The sequence below is a fragment of the Triticum dicoccoides genome, chromosome 3B, assembly GCF_002162155.2.
Source record: "Triticum dicoccoides isolate Atlit2015 ecotype Zavitan chromosome 3B, WEW_v2.0, whole genome shotgun sequence".
Lineage (NCBI taxonomy): Eukaryota > Viridiplantae > Streptophyta > Magnoliopsida > Poales > Poaceae > Triticum > Triticum dicoccoides.
This window is the reverse complement of record NC_041385.1, coordinates 819,528,932-819,549,215: the sequence shown is the minus strand read 5'-3', so window position 1 is coordinate 819,549,215 and position 20,284 is coordinate 819,528,932. Positions and strand designations below refer to the sequence as shown.

The window sequence follows — 20,284 nt, the reverse complement described above, 5'->3', positions numbered from 1 at the left end:
GGAGTGCGGGTTGGGGGGAGATTTTCCCCTCAACCCCTACTTCTACAGATTGCAAATTGGTTTGAGGGTTGGACCTCTAAATTTTTTTACGGGTTTGAGGGTTTAGAGGTTCTAGTCTACGGCGTTTTTTCGGCGAAAGCTGTAAAAAAAAGCGGTTATTTTCAGGGGTTTGAGGGTTTGAGGGCTCTACTAGTTTTTTTTTTTTTTTGAGACAATGAGGGCTCTACTAGTAATACTCTAAGTAGCGACTCCACGTAGCCTAGTTGGTATAGCGCATCAACGCATACGTGACCCAGAGTCATCTATGCTCCTGTAGTATAGTAGTATCAGTTAAGTAGCAAGTCAGCCATTGCCCTAAAAAAAGAAAAACGTCCATGCTCACGCAGCGACATGAGCTGCTTCAAAAGACCAGCGGCGGGGGTGGCTGCTGCATACGAGACCAAACGCGCTGCAAGCCGAGACGACGATATCGCGAGGGGTGGTCCGGCTGTTGCGAGTGTAGTGTGAGGGCGCGAGCAGTGCTGCGACATTGGACAACGGTCTCTGCGATGGCAGCCCGGCACCTTCGATGAAATCACGGCCGTTTCAATGATGTTTGTGATGACATGCTTCGGCAGCGGTGGCGATGGCGCGACGACGTGCTTTGGCAGCTGCGGCGGAGCCACGACGGCAACCTGTCAACTTCAAATGATGTTGCGACGGCCGTGAGGGTGCTTCGAGAACTGTGACTATGCTACAATGGCAACCCGGCTCCTACGATGTGATGTCGTGCTTTGGCTGCCACGATGATTTGCAACGAAACGCGACGGCGCGTCGATGATGCAGCGGCGTGCTTCGATGATTGCGGCGATGCTCCGAGGAAGGCCCGACTGCGGCGACGACGAGCTTTCCTGCCGTGGCAGTTCCGCGATGATGGCACGGCTGTTTCGGCGATTCTACAACAACAACCTGGTTGCTCCGGTGACGCTATGATGGTGTTTATGCTTCGACGGCCGCGGCGGTGCCACAACGGTAACCTGTTTGGTTCAATTATGTTGAGACGGCCGCGGCGGGTGCTTCAACGGTTGCGACGACGCTGCGTCAACAACCTGGATCCTTTGATGATGTTGTGACAGCCGCAGTGATGTTGCGATGAACCGCGTCGACGGCGTGCTTCGATCGATCATGACCATGCTACGAGGGTGTGCTTCGATGATCGCGGCGTTGCTCGGACGAAGGCCCGACTGCTACGACGGCCTGCTTCGATGATCGCGACGACGCTCCAACGAAGGCCCGACTGCTACGACGGCGTGCTTCCCACCTGTGGCAGTGCCGCGATGATGACATGGTTGTTTTGACGATGCTGCGACGACAACCCGACTGTTGTGATGAAGCTATGATGACGGATATGCTTCGACGGCTGTTACGGGGACGACGTAGACGTCAAGAACACTACTCTAAGCATTGCTATATCCAAACAATCATGAATCCATGAGCATGCTAGTACCAAATTCAACAAACACCCATAATCAACGTCAAGAAGTTTCGATGCTTACTAGTCACGTACATGTGTAGGTACGTGGCCAAGCTCTACGTGTGAGAAAGAAGTATGAGGAAATTGTTAAACAATCATGGTGCCAGTCAGCTTCAGACGTCACGATAGGTGAAGTTACTTTACGTGGGGGACAGAGAGCACTCTGCGCCCCACGGTTGCGTGCGATCGCACGGTGACGGACGCGGCTGACGAGGCCAAGAATTCATCCGGCTGTTTCTAAACATTTTCCAAAAATTCCCCAACACCAATCAATTTCCTATGCATGTGTGTATGAGTGCTCTCTACGGAAGATTATCTTGGTCCGCACTGGATGTCCTGGTGGTGAGGGAGGGCATCATTTTGACGATCTGCTCGTCGTCGGCGACGCCCATTCTCTTGGCCAACATGCCGGCCTCGAAGAAGCGCCGCACGGCGCTCCTCATGTAGGAGGTCCCTTCCCTCACGTTCATCCTCTCCCTGATCCTCTGCTGCAGGCTGCTCAGCTGGTGGTCTCCGTACAGCACCGCCGCCAGCTGCACGATCTCCTGCTGGAACGAGGTCAGCTTCGCCTCCTCGTTCGCCTCCGTCTGACGGATCCTCGTCGGTGTCGGGAGTTGCTCTGCACATTTCACAACTTTAATGGATAAGCAGACAACTCACAGACAGAATACAAAACAAGCCAGGTCCTATGCTGAACTTGACAAATTACCTGGACAATCTGTCCTCGGTTCAGTTCTGGTTTGCACGACGCCTTTGAAGGTCCCAGCCCACGCGTCTCTTTTGGTCAGGAAATCCCGAAGCAGATTGAACAGTTTCTTCACGGTTGCAGGGACTGAAGAATGCTCGAATTGCGACATCGGGGACGGACTTCCATTCGGCCCATGCATAACTGAAACCCAAACAAATATCAGCAACGAATGTACATTGAACAAATCTGGCATCCGTTTTCATATAGTATTAACAAAGAAGTGATGACTGACCTGTTCCCTTCTCAATCCATGGAGAGATCAAGATGGCCGGGACAAGCACCCCTAACCTGTTGAACGTGAAGTTGTACGGCGGTGGGCCAACAATGTCGTCGGGACTAGGCACGCCGTCGACCAGCCTGGGAACATGGTCGAAGAACCCACCATGCTCATCATATGTGAGGACCATGAGCAAGGTGTGGTGTGGCGGACGGGGTGGTGGAGCGGCGGCGAAGGCAAGAGAGAAAGAAGAAAGAAGAGAAAATGGGGAGGATGGAGGCAGAGGGTCCGGGAAGGGTTTTGGGTGGGCCTAGGGTGTCGGAGTCATACGTGTCTGATGTCTAGACTCCCGCAAAGCTCCCCCCATTTGTCTTCATTTTGTAGGAAAAAACTCGTCCGGACCGCCCCGCGGACCGATACAGGCCCGCGTGGATGGCTCCGGCGGTCTGGACAACACGGTCTAGACGGAAGCGGAGGTTTGTGGGTCCACCTTGGAGATTCCCTAACACCCAACAACAGCTCCACCAAAAACCAAGCGGCAAAACATCTGAAAGAAAACCAGCTCACCAGATGAATATCTAGCCTCCAACGCCACAAATAGAGGCACACATAAACATTACATAAACCACCATAGTTCTAAACTCATCAACATCAGAAACTACCAGCACCAAACCTAGAGCCCAACCACAACTACAAATACAGAAGATAGAACCAAGTCAGGCATCAGCATCTAGAGGAAGGACATCACCAAGCAATGGTCAGCCTCCAGAAAAATTACAAAGCACGAGTCTAGTATGACATGAGCTCTATGCACCTCATTTCCCACATGTTGTATGACTATTACCCCCCATCATCAGGACCCTTCAATTTCCTTTATATACAGAATGGCCCAATAAGATATACAATGACATATCAAATTGATGTGAATAATAGGATCATAATTGTGTTTTGTCTCAAACACAATATTATTCATGCATCTCCATATAGTCCAGAAGATGGCAGAAACCCCCACCAATATCAGATTCTTATTTATCTTCGAAAAACTTTTAATCCAAACACCAAAACAAGTGTTTAAGTGTCAGGAAGATTTCTCAACTCGAAAGCACATTTGAACAAACTCCAAACCAATTTAGCAACTAAGCGTTTGAAAAAAAAATCGAACATGCCACAAAGGGCAAAACATTTGTTTACCTATCCAACCTTCAGCCATAAAACACTCTAATTTTAGGAGCAACTTGTATTTTCCACATACATTTCTGTTGGAAGCTACTGTATCGTCAGATGTCAGCCAGGCTAAAAGTACACAATAACAAGTTGTCTGTAAAAAAGATTTTATAGTGAAGACACCATCAGATGTCAACATCCACCTGATGGTATCTTTCATGTTAGACATTTAATTTATTCAATTTAGTCAACTTATATATAGCTACCGTGGAATAATTTACAATACATACAGTTGTGTTATGTAGTCTCGGCCTTCAGTTTGGTGTATGAGCAAGGCAAGGCAACGCAGATATCCGGAGAAAGTTGGTCTGGGTGACCAAGACTAGCCATACTGCATCGAGCAGTGCTACGCAGCCGACGATATTGCAGCCGATGCATGCACGACGGTAGGTAATCACCGTTAGATTAAATCCCTGCATGATTACGGGACGTAAGATCCTACTATCGTCCACAAGTCGTCCATCAGATATCGTGTGTGAAGCTATTCCGTACTGCATCCCCCCTCCTACTCTTCCTCGTATATTCTCAATTAATGTGTACTTTTAGCCTGGCCGAGATTCATTCTCTATGCGGGATAGTGGAAGCGTATATATGTATCTGGTTGTGGGGATATACTAGGCATAAAAATGTTACATGCATTTCGTTTGCAATAACATAACAAGAGACACATACACGCACCACGAGTGATGTGTATGCATGACATCAAGCTATCAACCAACAAAGTGGTATGTATTATAATTGAAATGACAACTATTCTTAATTAAGCAAATAAGATCAAATGGAATACAAATGACATCGAGAAGGTGGGGAGGTCAAGAACAAAATGGAACAACTCAAATATCATTGAGGACAAGAAATAGGCGCACCCCTTGTGCTGTATTTTCATCAACACTTTGTTTTTTTTGCCGGTCCTTTTTTAACCTGCTTATGTCTGGTCAACTAAATTTGGGGTTTTGTTCCTTCTTATGTTGCAAAATATAAGTGCTTTATGTTTGGGTTCCGATGCTTTTCGGATTATGTTGCAACCTTAGCATGAATCTTGTGAACTCGCCCTCTCATGCATCCTCTAGCCTCTCCTCGCTCCCAAATTCTTCCAGCAACTCCGTAAAACGAAGGCAAGGAAAGAATGGAAAATGTGAGTGAAATCAGGTGAGGGGAAGCAAACAAAAACAAACGGATGATGGATGCAACAAACTCCAGAGTGCCCAACAGAGCCAACACGCCACGAAAAATCAAACCCAACACATACCAACGTCTCGGCCGTAATGGCATCTACTATTCCAGGAGGGAAAAACCCAGGGCTGTCTCATACATCTTTCTTTGTGGACGAAAATCTAAGGTGTTTTGATATCATAAAACGTCTGATTATCTTGGTAGTGGTGGTCTCTCACGGTACAAAGTACAAACCTCTTGGCAATGATGGTGTCCACGATGGCATCACATGTGTTTTGATTAGAGCTTCCCCCAAATTTTTATTTTTTGTACCTAAGATCTTCGTTGTCGATAGTACAACAAGGAAGCAGTGGTAGTTCACCTTGCAAACCTCTTGTCTTCGACCAAAATGTGTCCAGACTTGCAATGATTTTAGGTTCTCACAATATTCGACTCATCCGGTTTTTCAAAATTCTGAGATTAATCCAATTCAGAAGGATTTTTTGTTGTGCATTTTTTTAAGTGAGTCCTAGTGGGACATCAAGATGCAAAACAACTTTAAATATCCGCGTTTTAACTTTGACTTTTATGACGCATATCCCTGGTTTGCATTTTTCCGCCTTATTCCACGTAGTCAACGATAAAGTGGGGTCATTTAGTAAACCAATATGAAACATTGAACTTGTAGCTTTAAAGGAAAAAGATATATGGAAAGTTTTCTAAAGCAACTTCAAGTAATTTTGTCCAATTAAATGAATAACGTAAATGAAAAAAAAATTGACGCCCACCTTGGCGCTCAAACCCAAGACCACAAGATTAAGAGCCTTGCGCTCTACCGACTGAGCTAGACGGGCAATGCTATCCACATCTGCAAATCAAATCTATTTATAACCTATAATGTATGGCATCGGGCTGTCCATGACAAGCACTTTTACTGCTAGAATCATTTGCAAAGTTTCTTGATCCATTTAGCAGGTTTATTAGTTTATAATTAATAATTTCAGTATTACGCAAATTCACATTTCAAATCGAACAGTTGTTTGCCAATTTCATATCACGCACATAAATACATCTTATCACAGTATGATAGCAACCTGAAAACAACACAGTACAACATATAGCTAGTTCACCTTCATGAGAACAATATTTGAACAATATATTCATTTTCCTAAGCGAAATCATGCAGACTCGTCTTATCCACCTCTGCTTTCAGTTCAGTAAGAACCTGTTTCACACTGGCCAACAGGAAAAGTGACTCCTCCTTCGCCAACACCATCTTAGCAAAGTGTGATTTAAAAAATCTGAGCTCATTCTCCATTCCCCGCTTTTTATCCCGCATCTTCACTTCTTCATCATTGACAACACTTTCTCTAAGCATACCTATATTCTCTTCCTTATACATGCTCCAGAGCTTTGCTAAACACATCTTTAAAGACTATGGCCACTCTTGATCAACCCACTCCAGGTAAGAACACTTTCGTTCATCCTATAATATCTAAAACTAGATCAGTAACAACTGAAAGAGAAATGGGTTTGTAGAAACATAAAAAATAAGCATAGACATATTTTCATAAACTGAAGAAACAGGTTAATAACGGCATATCTTCTCAAAAAGATCAATGTGCAAATGAATTAATTGCTACAGAGACAACAACCAAATTCTGAAATTTCAGAAGCCATAATTAACTACAACAACGCTACAATTTCTTAGTCATGAACTATAAATAACAAATTGAATATTTTACGAGGAAGTTAAATATAACTGCAACAGCATAGCGACAGTGTTTGGATGAAATCAAATTGATACTAACAGATGTGTACATTCACAAATTTAGTAACATAGAACTAATAGCACTAAGGACATCCATTGTGTATGCCAAATTTGGTGTAAAGACAACTGTTGCTACATTTGGCACCGGTGCCCTGCACTGGCGAGCCGATGCAGCGGAAAAAAATCAGGGACCCGAACTCCAAGCACCTAGTTGTTCTGATGCCCAGTTCCTTCGTGCCATAAAGATTTAGTATTTTACTGTTTGGATGCTCGGATGTGTGGACCAAAGTTGGCTGCACAAACTGCTGATGCGGTATGAAATAATTTTCTAATGGCGCCGCTGATGAGATGGCAACATTTTTAGATACTAGGTATAAACTGTGACACTGTCTTAACGTCCACAATAACATAGCACAGTGACAGTGTTTGAATCGCATCTAACAATTGATTTGTAACAACGAAAGTGGGGCTAACACTAGTAAAAAAAGGGTAAAATGTTCAGCACGTTAGTACCGGTTTGCCGATGAATCGACACTAATGGTCACATGAGTGCCGGTTCAAACGGCTAGGCGGTCGTCGATCATTAGTACCAATTCGTGGAGAAACTTTAGTACCGGCTCATGCCACGAACCGGTACTAATGAGGCTGTGGCAGGCTTTTGTCAGGTTGGGGCCCCACCCAGCATGTTTAGTACCGGTTCGTGCCACAAACCGGTGCTAAAGTTATTTAGTTGCAGCTGTTTTTTAGTCCCACCTCGCTCGGCTAAGAAGGTTTTGACGACCTTAAATATGTTATTTCTCAAACTATCACAACTACTTGGCCTTCAGTGAACTTTATGTGTATTATCTGTGGCTGCAATAGGAGTCTTCGCCGGTTCTTAAACCGGGGTAGATTCCTATTGACAGTTTAGATTCTACACAAAAAGATCATTGATGATCAATGTATTTTTGATGTATATTTTTACATGTTTACACGGACGAAAACTTACACCGGCATCAAACTTTCAACCCTTTCTGACATCACGGCAAAAATTGGATGCACCTCGTGTACAAACTGGACAATCTCTTGCGAAGTATCAGGGTTTCGGACGAAAACTCATCTGTTACACCGGCACTTCATATTTTTAAACTTACTCCAGACTTTTTTTTGCGTTCAGTATGCACCATTCAAAGCCACGTCATCAACTTTCAACCCTTTCTGACATCATTTGCTATTTTTCATGCATTTAAAGATTTGTTTTTAGCTAAATGACCCTGAAATTGAAAAGCACTACAAAGGAACTCTGAAAAGGTTGGAACTTGGCATGGTATCATCATTTCACTCACATAGCATGTGTGAAAAAGTAGAGAGGGTTACGACAAAAACTGGATGCACCTCGTGTACATGCTGGACAATCTCTTTCGAAGTATCAGTGTTTCGGACGAAAACTCATCTGTTACACCGGCACTTCATTTTTTAAAACTTATTACAACTCCAGACATTTTTTGCGTGTAGTATGCACCATTCAAAGCCACGTCATAAACTTTCAACCATTTCTGACATCATTTGCTATATTTCATGCATTTAAAGATTTGTTTTGAGCTAAATGGCCCTGAAATTGAAAAACACTACAAATGAACTCTGAAAGGTTGGAAGTTGGCATGGTATCATCATTTCACCCACATAGCATGTGCGAAAAAATAGAGAGGGTTACGGCAAAAACTGGATGCACCTCGTGTACAAACTGGACAATATCGTTCGAAGTATCAGGGTTTCGGACAAAAATCATCTGTTACACCAGCACTTCATTGTTTTAAACTTATTACAACTCCAGACATTTTTTGCGTTTAGGATGCACCATTCAAGGCCACGTCATAAACTTTTAAACCTTTCTGACATCATTTGCTAATTTTCATGCATTTAAAGATTTGTTTTCAGCTAAATGACCCTAAAATTGAAAAACACTACAAATGAACTCTGAAAAGGTTGGAACTTGGCATGATATCATCATTTCACCCATATAGCATGTGCGAAAAAGTAGAGAAGGGTTACCGCAAAAACTGGAAGCACCTCGTGTACAAACTAGACAATTTGTTATTTTTCATGCATTTACAGATTTGTTTTAAGCTAAATGACTCTGAAAGCCTCTCGGCTACCGAGGTGAGACTAAACTTGCCGCACCGGACGTAAGCCATTAGTACCGGTTCATGGCTCAAACCGGTACTAAAGGGTAGTCTATAGTACCGGTTCTAGCCATGATTTGGTACTAAACGTTGTCGCTTTCCGCCGTTTGGCCTGGCCAAATTTGACATTTAGTACCGGTTTGTGTCTCGAACCAGTACTAAAATTCTCTCCTATATATATAGCACTTACGAAATTTCAGTTACTTTTCATCCATCTGCTTCTTCTCGTCGTCGTCGCGCCCGTCGCCGTCGCCCCTTCGCCTTGTCGCTGCCCCCCCCCCTACCGCAGCCGGCCGTCCCCGTCGCCGCCCCCGCCGCGCCCCCCGTCGCCTCTTCACCCTGTCGCCGCCCTCCCGCGCCGCCGCGCCCGGCCGTCCCCGTCGTTGCCCCGTCGCCGCGCCGTCAATCGTCCCCGGCCATCGCCGCCGTAGTACATCTTATATATAATCTTTTTTATTTTTTTTTATTTTTAGTTTTTATAAATGCAGGTTAGATTAATGCATGTTAGAAATGTTAGATATTAATGTCACAGATGAATTAAATAGAAAATAATGTAGATATATTAATGTCAGATGTTAGATGAATTAGATGAATTAGCTAGATATATACATTTATATATATATATATATATATATATATATATATATGAGATTTGATGATCTAATAATTAATTAAAAGATTTAAAAGTTTACTATATATGAGATTTTAGTAAGAAGCTTAGAACTAGTTTATTTTTAATAAGTGCTTAGTAGTTGAATTAATAGAGCTAGTTGAATTAATAGAACTAGCTAGTTGAATTAATAGAACTGCTAGTAAGTATTTATATCAATTAATGTTTCAACTATATATGAACATAGGAAAAGTCTGACGACGAGAATGATTTCGTTATGTGCGAATACTGCGAATACAAGCGCGTCACGTGCGGCAGAAATTTCCTAGTTGATGGTAGGCGCTTCAGCATCAAGCTGGATGAGACCTTCGAAGTGAATGCAATAAGTCACAAAGACAAGTTTTTTTTCTTAATTAAGCATATGCTTCATTTGCTTCAACTTATAGTTTTAATTTTTTACTGTTCTACTATAACATATCCCCTGCCATGCAAGAATTTTTGTATTGGATAAGATAGGTTTCAGTACTATGAAAACTATGGAGGTAAAGAGAGTTTATTTGAAGACCGAGCATGGTTATACTTTCCATGCAAAATTATACAATGCATTCACCTACACATATTTTGAATGCAAAACTTGGCAAGCATTATGCAAGGCTTATGTATTCGAGTCTGATATGGTTATCATTTTTTATATTCATCCGGAAGATGATATTGAAGGTAATACCGATATTTGGGTCGATGTGGCAGACGCCTCCAGTTCTACCATTATGTGAGTGTTTCTCAACCATATTATGTCTTCGATATTGTTTATTTGAAAAATAGTTGACAACTAATTTCTATTGACAGCTTATTTCTATTCAAGCAAACATGTCCGGCGCTTGGTAGACATGACCTTCCACTGTCCTGGGGCTGAATTAAACTGCGAGAAGATAAGTCAATATGTTTCATGGCTTGAGTATCTTGATGCTGTCAAGAGAAATTATTTTCCTAGACATGCAAATCTTAGTGATCAAAACGTGCGACCAACAGTTTTCCTATTGAACTACGGTCACATGTATTTAGGAAAGATGGTAAGATTTTTACTATTTGTCCTCGTTGCATCTTTTGCATAGATTATTTTAAGCTAAACTTTATTGCTAAGTATGTTACTATACTATGTTCTTCAAAAGGGACTGCCGATGATATTTGTACCTCAGTGGATCTCGACTAACGGTCGCCTGTCAATTGTTAGCTTACGGCCAAGACATCCTACATTGCACATGAGTGCATTTAGGATTTCTAGAACCGATGAATGCTTAATAGTGAAAGACTGGAGAAAAATTGTGACTGATCGCAGAAAAGTACTTGGGGGCAACAATCAGAAGCGCAACCCACGATTAGGAGACAGATTCATCTGCATGCTCCAATATGATGAATCAGGAGAGCTACACATGTTCTATGTCATTTTACCCGAGAGAGAGCAGCAGGAGTGATTAGCTAGTTCCTGCTATTAGTACTTGTCGTCTCATGTCCGTGTTTCATCCTGAACTTAAATATTAGTGATTTGCTTTTGTGGTCTTAGTTATGAATGCTTATAAATAATCTCATGACCATGTTGAACTCGATGATATCTTTGCTTTTTGTACAAGTGAATGTTTTTTCTTTAAGCTACTGTTGGTGGTGATTAAATAATGATGATAAAAATAGTGGTAATGACTATATATATATGATGATTATTAACTAGTGTTGTTGTTGGTGATGATATGAGATGCAAGAGTTTTTATATTAAATAAATGAAAAAGAATCTCTAAATTAAATGGAAAACACAAAATTAAAGGGAAAATAAATAAAAAATCAAAAGCCACCAAACCTTTTAGTACCGGTTAAAGGGCTCCCCGCCCCTGGTGCTGGCATGTGCCATGTGGTGGCCCTTTAGAGATGGTTCGTGCAAAATCGGTACTAAAATGGGGGACCTTTAGTCCCCACCCTTTAGTGCCGGTTTCCTTACGAACTGGTGCTATAGCCCGGTTCTGCACTAGTGTAACTTTCTCTGCACATGCCAGAAACTTCCTCCCACTGTCCACATATTCGAACGCAACTAGCTTCACGCATAGATATTGATGATGACAACGAGCAAGCAGATCTTCAGCCACCCGCTCCATTCATTGCAATTGATGGTCCTAGGGAGCTACAAGAGGAAGAAATGACTCAAATTGACCGTCGGGTTAATCCTTCGTTCCAAGTCATAACCCGAGAGAGAGAGAGAAGAGACATATACCTGGGTGCTGAAAAATTAGTCGTCGGAGGAGGAACCGTTGGAGTGGTCATTGAAGAAGACCATGCTGAATTGCTAACCCCGGAAGTAGGATGCGATACGGCGAGAGCGAGGAAGCAAGCGAGAAAGTGTCTATAGCTTCGGAAGGAAGGAAGGGGAAACAGGGGAAATGTGACTTGTGGTCGGGGAGAAAAGGGGTGGGGAGGGGTAGATATTTCGTTGGTAGGCCAAATTATTTTAAATGTGGAGGGAAACTTTGCGCGTGCTGCCGTCGAACACCATTCTCTTTGAATGATTGTGTGCATCGCAAAGGATTCTTCTGCTTTACGCGCATGAGATGAGTTTGATAATTCAAATTTTAATGAAAATATCCCTGGGTACTGTCCTCATCCACATCGTCGAGTTCCCATTGGGCTTCTCCGCCGCCGGGAGTTCGCCTCAGGTCTCGTACGAACGGTTGGACCGGGGTTACACCCCGGCAAATGTGATACCTGTGGACCCGCGTGGATTGCGCAAGGAACCCCGCGTGTATGGAGGTAACAGAACAAGTACTTGCAGGGTTGCATATGACCAGTTTTTTCTGTTAAAAATCTGGGAGTAACCAAATACGCGCTTGGCTTATATGGTTTACACTTGAGAGTCATAGCACCCAATATACCAAAACAAATAAAAAAAGGTCCCTACTATATTATTTAGGCAGCAGATATGTGTAAGCTGCCTAAAAATTATTCAGGGCCTTTATTTTATTTTCTATGCCGGTAGACTAAGATCCAACCATCATTTTTTTTTCTTCCTCCAGCTTTTTTTTCGTCCGACCGTTCCTCCTTCCACAAAACCGACTTACCCAAATTGCAAATTTAATGAACTTACACCCTTTTTAAGCAAAAGAGAGCCTTCCTCTCTGATTTCTATTAATTCTACTAGCACAAATACCCGTGCGTTGCAACGGGAGACATAATTGAAGTGTATTTAAATTTAGTTAGAATTATTGGGAAAGCATAATGATAGTTCATGTGAAATTTAATGCTCACCAAAATCCGTAGACCAACACAATAACAATTTATATGCTAATTCCAGATCGATTTCAAAATTATTTATATAGAGCTATAATTCATCATCATATTCTAATTTAAAATAGAACTGGTTATCTTTTATCACAGCTTGAAATATATTTCATCATGGTTGTAGAGGTGGTGTCGGCATGTGTTGGGTGCCTGGTGAGAACCACTTGTCATCGACCCATGTCGTTGTCACACAATATTAACAAAACAAAAAATAATAAAGTGGAAATGCTGGGATTTTACACAAACAATTCTACAAAACAAAAATAGTAGGTAGCAAGCTCCAGAGGACCTAAAAACACGTGTTTCAATTATGAAAAGATGATACAGATGTCATAAACTTTTAAGGAGAAGATGTACCGACTTATCTATATAAATAAAATTAATATTAATAAGAAACATAAATAATGAAATCACACGATTGATTGACACATTAATATTATGTATCGAAGAGGATAATGGATATACTTGGGGCTCAGTAGCATGAGATTTGCTTTTATTATTGGGCTTGTTGATATTTTTTGTTTTTTCTGTTTTCATGTAGCTTAACATTATTAATCCCAGAACTATGGGTTTGATCATCATACTGTATCACAAAGCTTCGTGAGTCTCTCTTGCCCACCAACTTATAATTTTGTGGACTTAATGCTCCTAGTATATTAATTGATATTTCAAACCGGCAAGAGTAAAAATCTTAGTATAAAGAAATAAAATCATTAATATTTTAGCCGTACAAATACAACATTAATTAAAAATTTATGTTGTTATTTTTGCCGTGCTCATTTTCGTTCCTCCATAAATATCGTTGTGTGCACCCTCAAACCTTCCTTTTTAGCCTCACACAATCCTGATTCCGCCCGTTTAAATCCTTCCTTATTAAATCATTCCTTTTACTTATTAGCCTCACATAATTTCTTACTTCCGTTTTCCCGTGCCTTATATTAATTAAGGATTCCATCCATTTAAATATTGTGCCGAGCCCACCCACCACAATCCTTCCTTTGAATTAGCCGCATCTATTTAGCCACATTCCTTTCCTTAATTGGCCCATCCGCTTATTTAGCTCATCCCTTTTCACGTCTGTTTGTTAATTATTTGGCTATATTAACCGGTGTGTGTCCTTAAAATCGCGAGGTGGGACTATTCATCAAGGGGATGTTTATCTCAGTTGGTTGTTGTAGCCCAAAGAAATAGATGAGATCTAATGTTCGATTCTCCACAGTAATGTATTTTTTTTCTTTCTCTATGATCTAATATAAGGAAGCCCACTCTCGTGCATGCAGCCCATAAGGGAAGGCCCATGTTATTTGCGGCCAGTTAGCTGGGCTGGGATAGCTGCCTGTACGTGGTTATTATGAAATTTCAGGCCCAAGTGACCGAACCAGAGAGTTTTATCATGGACACCTGGGCGATGTACGAACGAACGCTAACACATGAAAATATTAGTACCACCTCGCTTATACGTTTAAATTCAAACCGAAAGCGTAAATTCACAGGAAGAAAACGTATTGTGACGGTGAATCCGGAGACCCAATCCGTGCTTTATTATTAGGAAGAGATAGCTAAAGGACCCATGCGTTGCAACGGGAGAAACAAATCCTTGCTCGTCCTAGTCTATGATTCCACTTCTCTTAAAATAAAATTAGAAAGAAAATGGCCGGAACTAAAAATCACTACAGAACCAACGGGAATATACTAAACTGCATTTGACATACTACCATAGAATATTTCATCATTATGCATAAACTTCGGGATGATAAATTTGTCAAAATGGAAAGGTGATGAGGAGAATATCAGGTGAGCATGGGAATTACTAAAATAAAACAAAGTGTAAAAATCATCCCAGCTTTTAGTAACAAAATGAGTGGAACATATTATTACTGAAATTTCTGTGGAGATCAAAAAAAGCAATCCGCTTTAGTGCCAACTTTCACTTTGCACAGTTTTTCAACTTGTAATGTAATGTAATCATGTACCCTGAAGGAATAGCTACAAAATCAGAAATAGCTAGCAGGGACACGAAATCATCCTAATAGGTACATCTGATCGTGATTTGTGTTCCAGCTAAACAAATCCAGCCCTTAGCTAGACAATCTAGAAACACGAACCAGCGTTTGATCAGTCAGACTCAAATACACCATTCATTATAGCCCATTCTGCTACTGCCTGTGCTGCCGCTGTGCATGCTTCTACATTTCATGCACTGAAGAGCAATGAGTATGGCAGGGCGCCGGAAGGAATCATCTACAGGGACCTTTGTATCTTCCTTAGCACAGATTTCAATTCTGTAGCAGTGGAATTTGGTCCCGGTTGATGTAATAAGGTAGCACACGCTCTAGCGGTTTTCGGTGCGCATGAGCCAAGCTCTTTTGGCTTGAGGACGAACGGGACTTTGTATGTGTCTATGCACCTGGCGATCCAGCTAAGCTTGCAAGTTAATGGAATCACAGTGTTCCAGTTCAGAAAAAAACCTAGAAACACAATTTTTCTATAAAGTTTTTCTTATCTCCCGTAGTTCACATGAAACAACACAATTGCACTGAATGGTGAAAATATAACCTACTAACAATGGAATCTGCAAAAGCTTCTTTTATACATCAAGAGTTGCCATTTAAAGGATAAAGATGACTCCTGGGTGGCTACAATATGACGAGGAAAGGATTTGTACTATATATTTTTTATTTTGTAATGCAAATAAGAAAATATTCTAGTTTGTGACAGATACAAATATAGTTATTTTTTCACTTATTGCTTAGGCATTCGTAACATCCATTCATTCCAGGTACCTAATAACAGATTAGGTTACTTATATAAGTTAGACTAACACATCTAGCGAGTCATCAAACTGTTCATGAAAAAAATGCAAGAAGATTGACCTCTAATTGTTTGCAGGCTTTCATCATATATATGATTTAAAGTTACGTGTGCAGTAGTGAGATAGAAATGAAAGAGATACCAACATACATTTTCATGAATATTAGTGAAGTGCAGAGTCCTGGATACCATTTCTTTCTCAATTAGCATGATTACCTGACAAGATCACAAATTCTGTTGCTGAAATTTCAGGACAACATTGAAAAGAGAGGGGATGCGAGAAGAGAACTGCCAAATAAAAAGCCAAAGAAGCTCATCTCATCGCCATATGCCACCTGTTTTTTGTCTTGGGAAGAATGGATGAAACAAACTAATACCAAGAATGAAACTTACCTTTGGCCATGATGGATTATTTTGATAACCTAGCACCATGAGACAGTATCATTTTGGAATAGATCTTTTGAATAGATCTTTCAACCAGTGGTTGGTTTGAACTACAAAACAAACATTGACTTCCTCCGAATTCTGAAGTGAAAAGCAAACTTATTGTTTCAGGTACACCTAGCTAGCTAGCGCCTTGTTGCCGCAGTAGCAGTCGCCACAGCTTCCTCCGTTGTGAACCGCTGATGCAGCCTGTTGTAGAAATTTGTAAAACAAATTACCACTCGAACAACTCTGCAAGTAGCAAAATAATATTGTAAGTACTCAAAAGTACATTTTCTATGCATGTCTGATAGCTGCTGAAAATGGAATTGGAAGGGAAAAAAGGGCACTCTAATCTCCATGTTTTTCCCTCGAAGTCAGGTCAGTCTACACCTTAGCAACACAAATTCAGATCTGCTAGTATTGTTGTAGACATGTACGCAGCTGAAACACTGGGCAGTGTTCCAGGAATCTGTACAATAATATCAAAGGGAAGGTGATTTAAGATGGCATCCAATTAGTTCAGTAGTGCTGAAAAATCTAATTAGTTCATGAAGACAACAGAACTTTAAAGATAAGTACATGTATAGTTCAACATTAAGATGAGCAAGTGGAAACAAACTGGCACTTCGAACTGAATATTAACAGGGACAAAACTCTGACTGAACTTGTTCAACTTTTTTAGCAATTCCATGAATGCAGAACCAGGGCAACATTGTTCAGACAGTTTTGGTTAAAACATTTTTTTTCAAACAGTCAATAATTTCAGCTTGTAAATCCCCAAAATTTCTCCAAAAAAATAATAATAAGTAAACATGAACATGCTCTTACTTGTGGTTCCAAAATCAAGAAATAAAGATTAGGAGCGTATTGGCCGCGTCTCTGTCGGGCCTCGTGGCCTCGTATTGGATATCTTTGCTTCTGTACTTTCAATCTGCCGGGTGTCCAAGCACTTACTGGATGTCGTTTGTGTGGTGTATTTGAGCATCTAAAAAAAATAAGTCAATGGTCCATCATTTTTAAAGGAGAAGAACAATTATTCTATCGAAGAACATCATCACATAATTCAACTTGATGTCAACTCCACATGTCCTGGACACCAAATCCATTTTAAGTACACATAATTAAAAGCTACAAATAGTTCTGTAGTTCTGCTAAAAAGCAAGTTGGAAACTATTATTAGCGAAATATTTCAGCACCTACTCAATGTTTATATCCAAAATTGAAGTATCTAGTTTGTTAGACAAAAAAAATATGCAAGCAAAATGATGAACAACTCTCCATAACTTAATTTTCCTAGATACATTGGACTGTACAACATGTTCACTTTTGAAAAGAAATTACACCAGGCCTGAATGCCTACACCAAAGAAAAACTTGAAAAAATTGAAGTTCAACTCCTCATAAGCATAACATCAAACATGTTGTGGGCGTAATATCCAGAGCAGAGGGGCACACATATTTGGGAAGAATGCAGTTGTCGATCCATGAGAGAGAGATAGAGACAATGAGAAAGAGATAGATCCTGATGGAGAGGAGCAGCAACATCAGCCCGTGACCATCACTACAGGGAGAGAGATGAGATGCAGCTCCTGTGATTCAAGGCGATTGTGTAGGAGGCAATGGGCAGGGGGAGGCGAAGTGGTGTGTGGCTGTGGTGGAAAGCCTACCGGCGTAGGCAGGCGGGACGAAGAGCTGGGCAGGTCGCTCCGCACGGCGGCGGCCGACGAGCAGGTGCTGAAGCGGGTGGCGGTGCTGAATGGATGGGAGCAGGTGGCGTATTGGAGGACGGGGTCACGGTTTTTTCTCTTCTTTTTGGACCGACCTGCCTAAACTGGAGCTCGGACTGGCCGCACCCATGGCAGTTTGCCATGGCTGCCGGCGCCGCTCGCCGGACCACCGAGGTAGGAGACGCGCGAGTGAACAACTAGGTGAGACGTGGCCGCGCGTGGGCAGTGCATCGGGAGGAGCAGGTGGTCTGCGGCGCGGCGACGGGAGCTCGGGCAATGGAGGACGATGAGGGGAGGGGGATGAAGAGGGCGGGCCTGAGCAGGCAACGGAGACATTGACGGTGCTCGGGGCGGAGTAGCACCCGGCGGCGAGCGGCCATGCAGCCTGAAATTGGGGATCGTGGGTGGCCGGTTGGGATAGGCGATGGCATCTGAAGAACAAGAAAACGAAGCGGCACGCTAACTTACGGATAACGGTGACCAGGATTGCGGGTTTATTTCCATAAAACTCAAGGGGTTTTTTGTAAATTTGTTAACGGTGAACCCGAAGACCCAATCCGTGCTTTATTATTACTAGCAAAAAGTCCCGTGCGTTGCACCGGGTGTACAAAAAATAGATATATGCTTAGACAGTTGAAAAAAACTACCACTAAAACAACATCGCAATCAGTCAAACAACCATATCATAACAAATTTTTCAAATGATTTTTTGTTAAAAATGATTTTCAAACAATAATTACTTTTTCAATTTGTAAATCCCGCACCATTCTCAGAAAACAAACTAATAAGTAAACATGGATATGCTCTTACTTGATTTTCCACATGGCAAGTTGAAACAAATTTTGTTATCAAAATCGAAGCACAGTATCAAAAGTATTGGGATAAGATTTCCGATCAAGATTGATGAATGATTTTGGTTTAAGTAGTTAACAAACAATGCAATTAGATCTCATTGTTGCATGCCTAAGGCTCAAACCCAAGAATAGCCATGCACCCATAGTGAATAATAACCATTCAAACCATCATATGCTTAAGACATCACTAATGTTATGTTTCTTAAGGTAGGCCCAAAAATATAAAATAGCATGCTAACAAAATAGGATCAGGAAAGAACAAAGCAATATTTTTCACTGACAAAGATATAAAAGTAGCTACATTATATATAGAAATTGGCTGATCAGACTTCTCTCACACAGGAGCAATCCGTAATTCTCAAGCTCTCTACACAGGTACTGGATAGCATCTTGCTCAGCTTGAGATGAATAAGAACAGCATGTCAAAACTTCAAAGGCAAAGGAGTCAAAGAAAAAACATGCTAAGCTGTTCAAACAAGATATTTCTTGAACTGTTTCTCCATGTAAACTTACTAAGCCAATCGCTTCCATTGATTCTATCATACATATACCACGTACAATCATCTTCTCTCATGTTTCCCGCCACACTGTTTTAACCCCGCTGCACTTATAGCTGTTAATAGGGAACACAAAAAAACATGTATAGTGTTCTCCGGCATGAGAGGGGCTCTCACATCCAACAACAGAAGAGCGATCTCCATCGCAGTTCGACAAAAACCTGGATGCTATGCACCAGTTTTAATCTTGGCTCTTTCTTACAACCTATATAATCGCAAGATGAAGCAGATGCTGAAAACAAACATTCCAGAAGAAAATGCCATGGTTATGTGCATTATCAAAAACCCCAAAATTAAATGCATTTAGTAGGAATCCATACTGTCTCTCAAAGACATACCAAACTAACTATTAGATGAACACAAGAGCTATTCAATGAAACCATCCCTTAGCTCTGTGCAAAAATCTGATTATAATAGAGGAAATGGTTTATTTGGGGCTCCCTCTTGGCCCCGGTGATCAGGTGGCAGCTCTATCCATATTTCACGAGCTCGTCAGCGGGCTGACAGGTACTGCAGGAAATATATAGATTATTGCCCTCAATCATGTGTAATAAATTTGTACATTCTGTCTGTATTTGGTAGTTATTTCTAGCATAAAAATTAGGTAGTAGCAGCACCTCTAAGTGACAGAGTGACATACATAGCAGCATGCCAATCATGGCTCACAAGATTCACAGATATGCATACGAAGAAGAAAAAAGAAAAGCATGTGTATACGAAACCTGCATTAGTGCATCGTTCTGAACACACACAAAGTAGGAGAACGCCCAGGCAGAGTCAGAATTCTGTCAGGAAAGAGGCAGGCACAAAATCAAGAAGGCGTGCGTGCATACCGGCACCTCCAATAAGGAATCCGTGAAGCCGCCACTCCATCCGCTCTCGCAACCAGCTCGGGTCAACGCGGCCGCGCAACTGCCGCTTCATCCCCTCTCGCAACCTCCTTCTCTCGGCTGGACCACCCTCCTTGGCTCCTTGCATTGTTGGACTGCGACCCCGAGCTCGCTGCTACCCGATGGCCTCCTCGGCCTTGAAGCAGCAGTGATCATGGACTTGGGGGAAGGAGGGAAGGCCGCCGGGGAGCTGGAGTCTCGAGGGAGATGGAGGCACACCCGTGGTGGTCGTCGCCGAGAGGGGCTGCCAGGGTGCGACGGCGGCGCTCGAGGGAGTCGGGGTCGGGGCGGGGGGAAGCCGCCAA

At 42.0% G+C, this 20,284-nt stretch overlaps 1 protein-coding gene, 1 long non-coding RNA gene and 1 other non-coding gene across 3 annotated transcripts; all 3 read right to left on the bottom strand.

Annotated features, from left to right (window-relative positions):
* Positions 1-1,815: 1,815 nt before the first annotated feature.
* On the bottom strand, positions 1,816-2,668 carry LOC119278683 (non-specific phospholipase C2-like). Its single transcript, XM_037560022.1, has 3 exons — positions 2,494-2,668; positions 2,223-2,402; positions 1,816-2,132 (listed from the first exon to the last, which is right to left on the bottom strand). The coding sequence occupies exons 1-3, from the start codon at positions 2,666-2,668 to the stop codon at positions 1,816-1,818; spliced, it is 672 nt and encodes a 223-aa protein (XP_037415919.1).
* Positions 2,669-5,635: 2,967 nt separating this feature from the next.
* TRNAK-CUU lies at positions 5,636-5,708 on the bottom strand. The gene has a single exon. It is a non-coding gene; the product is annotated as a tRNA-Lys (tRNA).
* Positions 5,709-18,980: 13,272 nt separating this feature from the next.
* Positions 18,981-20,228, bottom strand: LOC119278684. Its single transcript, XR_005137920.1, has 2 exons — positions 19,923-20,228; positions 18,981-19,321 (listed from the first exon to the last, which is right to left on the bottom strand). It is a non-coding gene; the product is annotated as an uncharacterized LOC119278684 (long non-coding RNA).
* Between the last annotated feature and the right edge of the window lie 56 nt (positions 20,229-20,284).

Excerpts from the sequence above, each read along its gene's own strand:
- LOC119278683 (XM_037560022.1), bottom strand. The coding sequence starts at position 2,668 with ATGGTCCTCACATATGATGAGCATGGTGGGTTCTTCGACCATGTTCCC. Across the intron at positions 2,403-2,493 it reads ATGGATTGAGAAGGGAACAG|TTATGCATGGGCCGAATGGA; the intron begins GTCAGTCATCAC and ends TTTGGGTTTCAG. Across the intron at positions 2,133-2,222 it reads ACCGAGGACAGATTGTCCAG|AGCAACTCCCGACACCGACG; the intron begins GTAATTTGTCAA and ends TGAAATGTGCAG.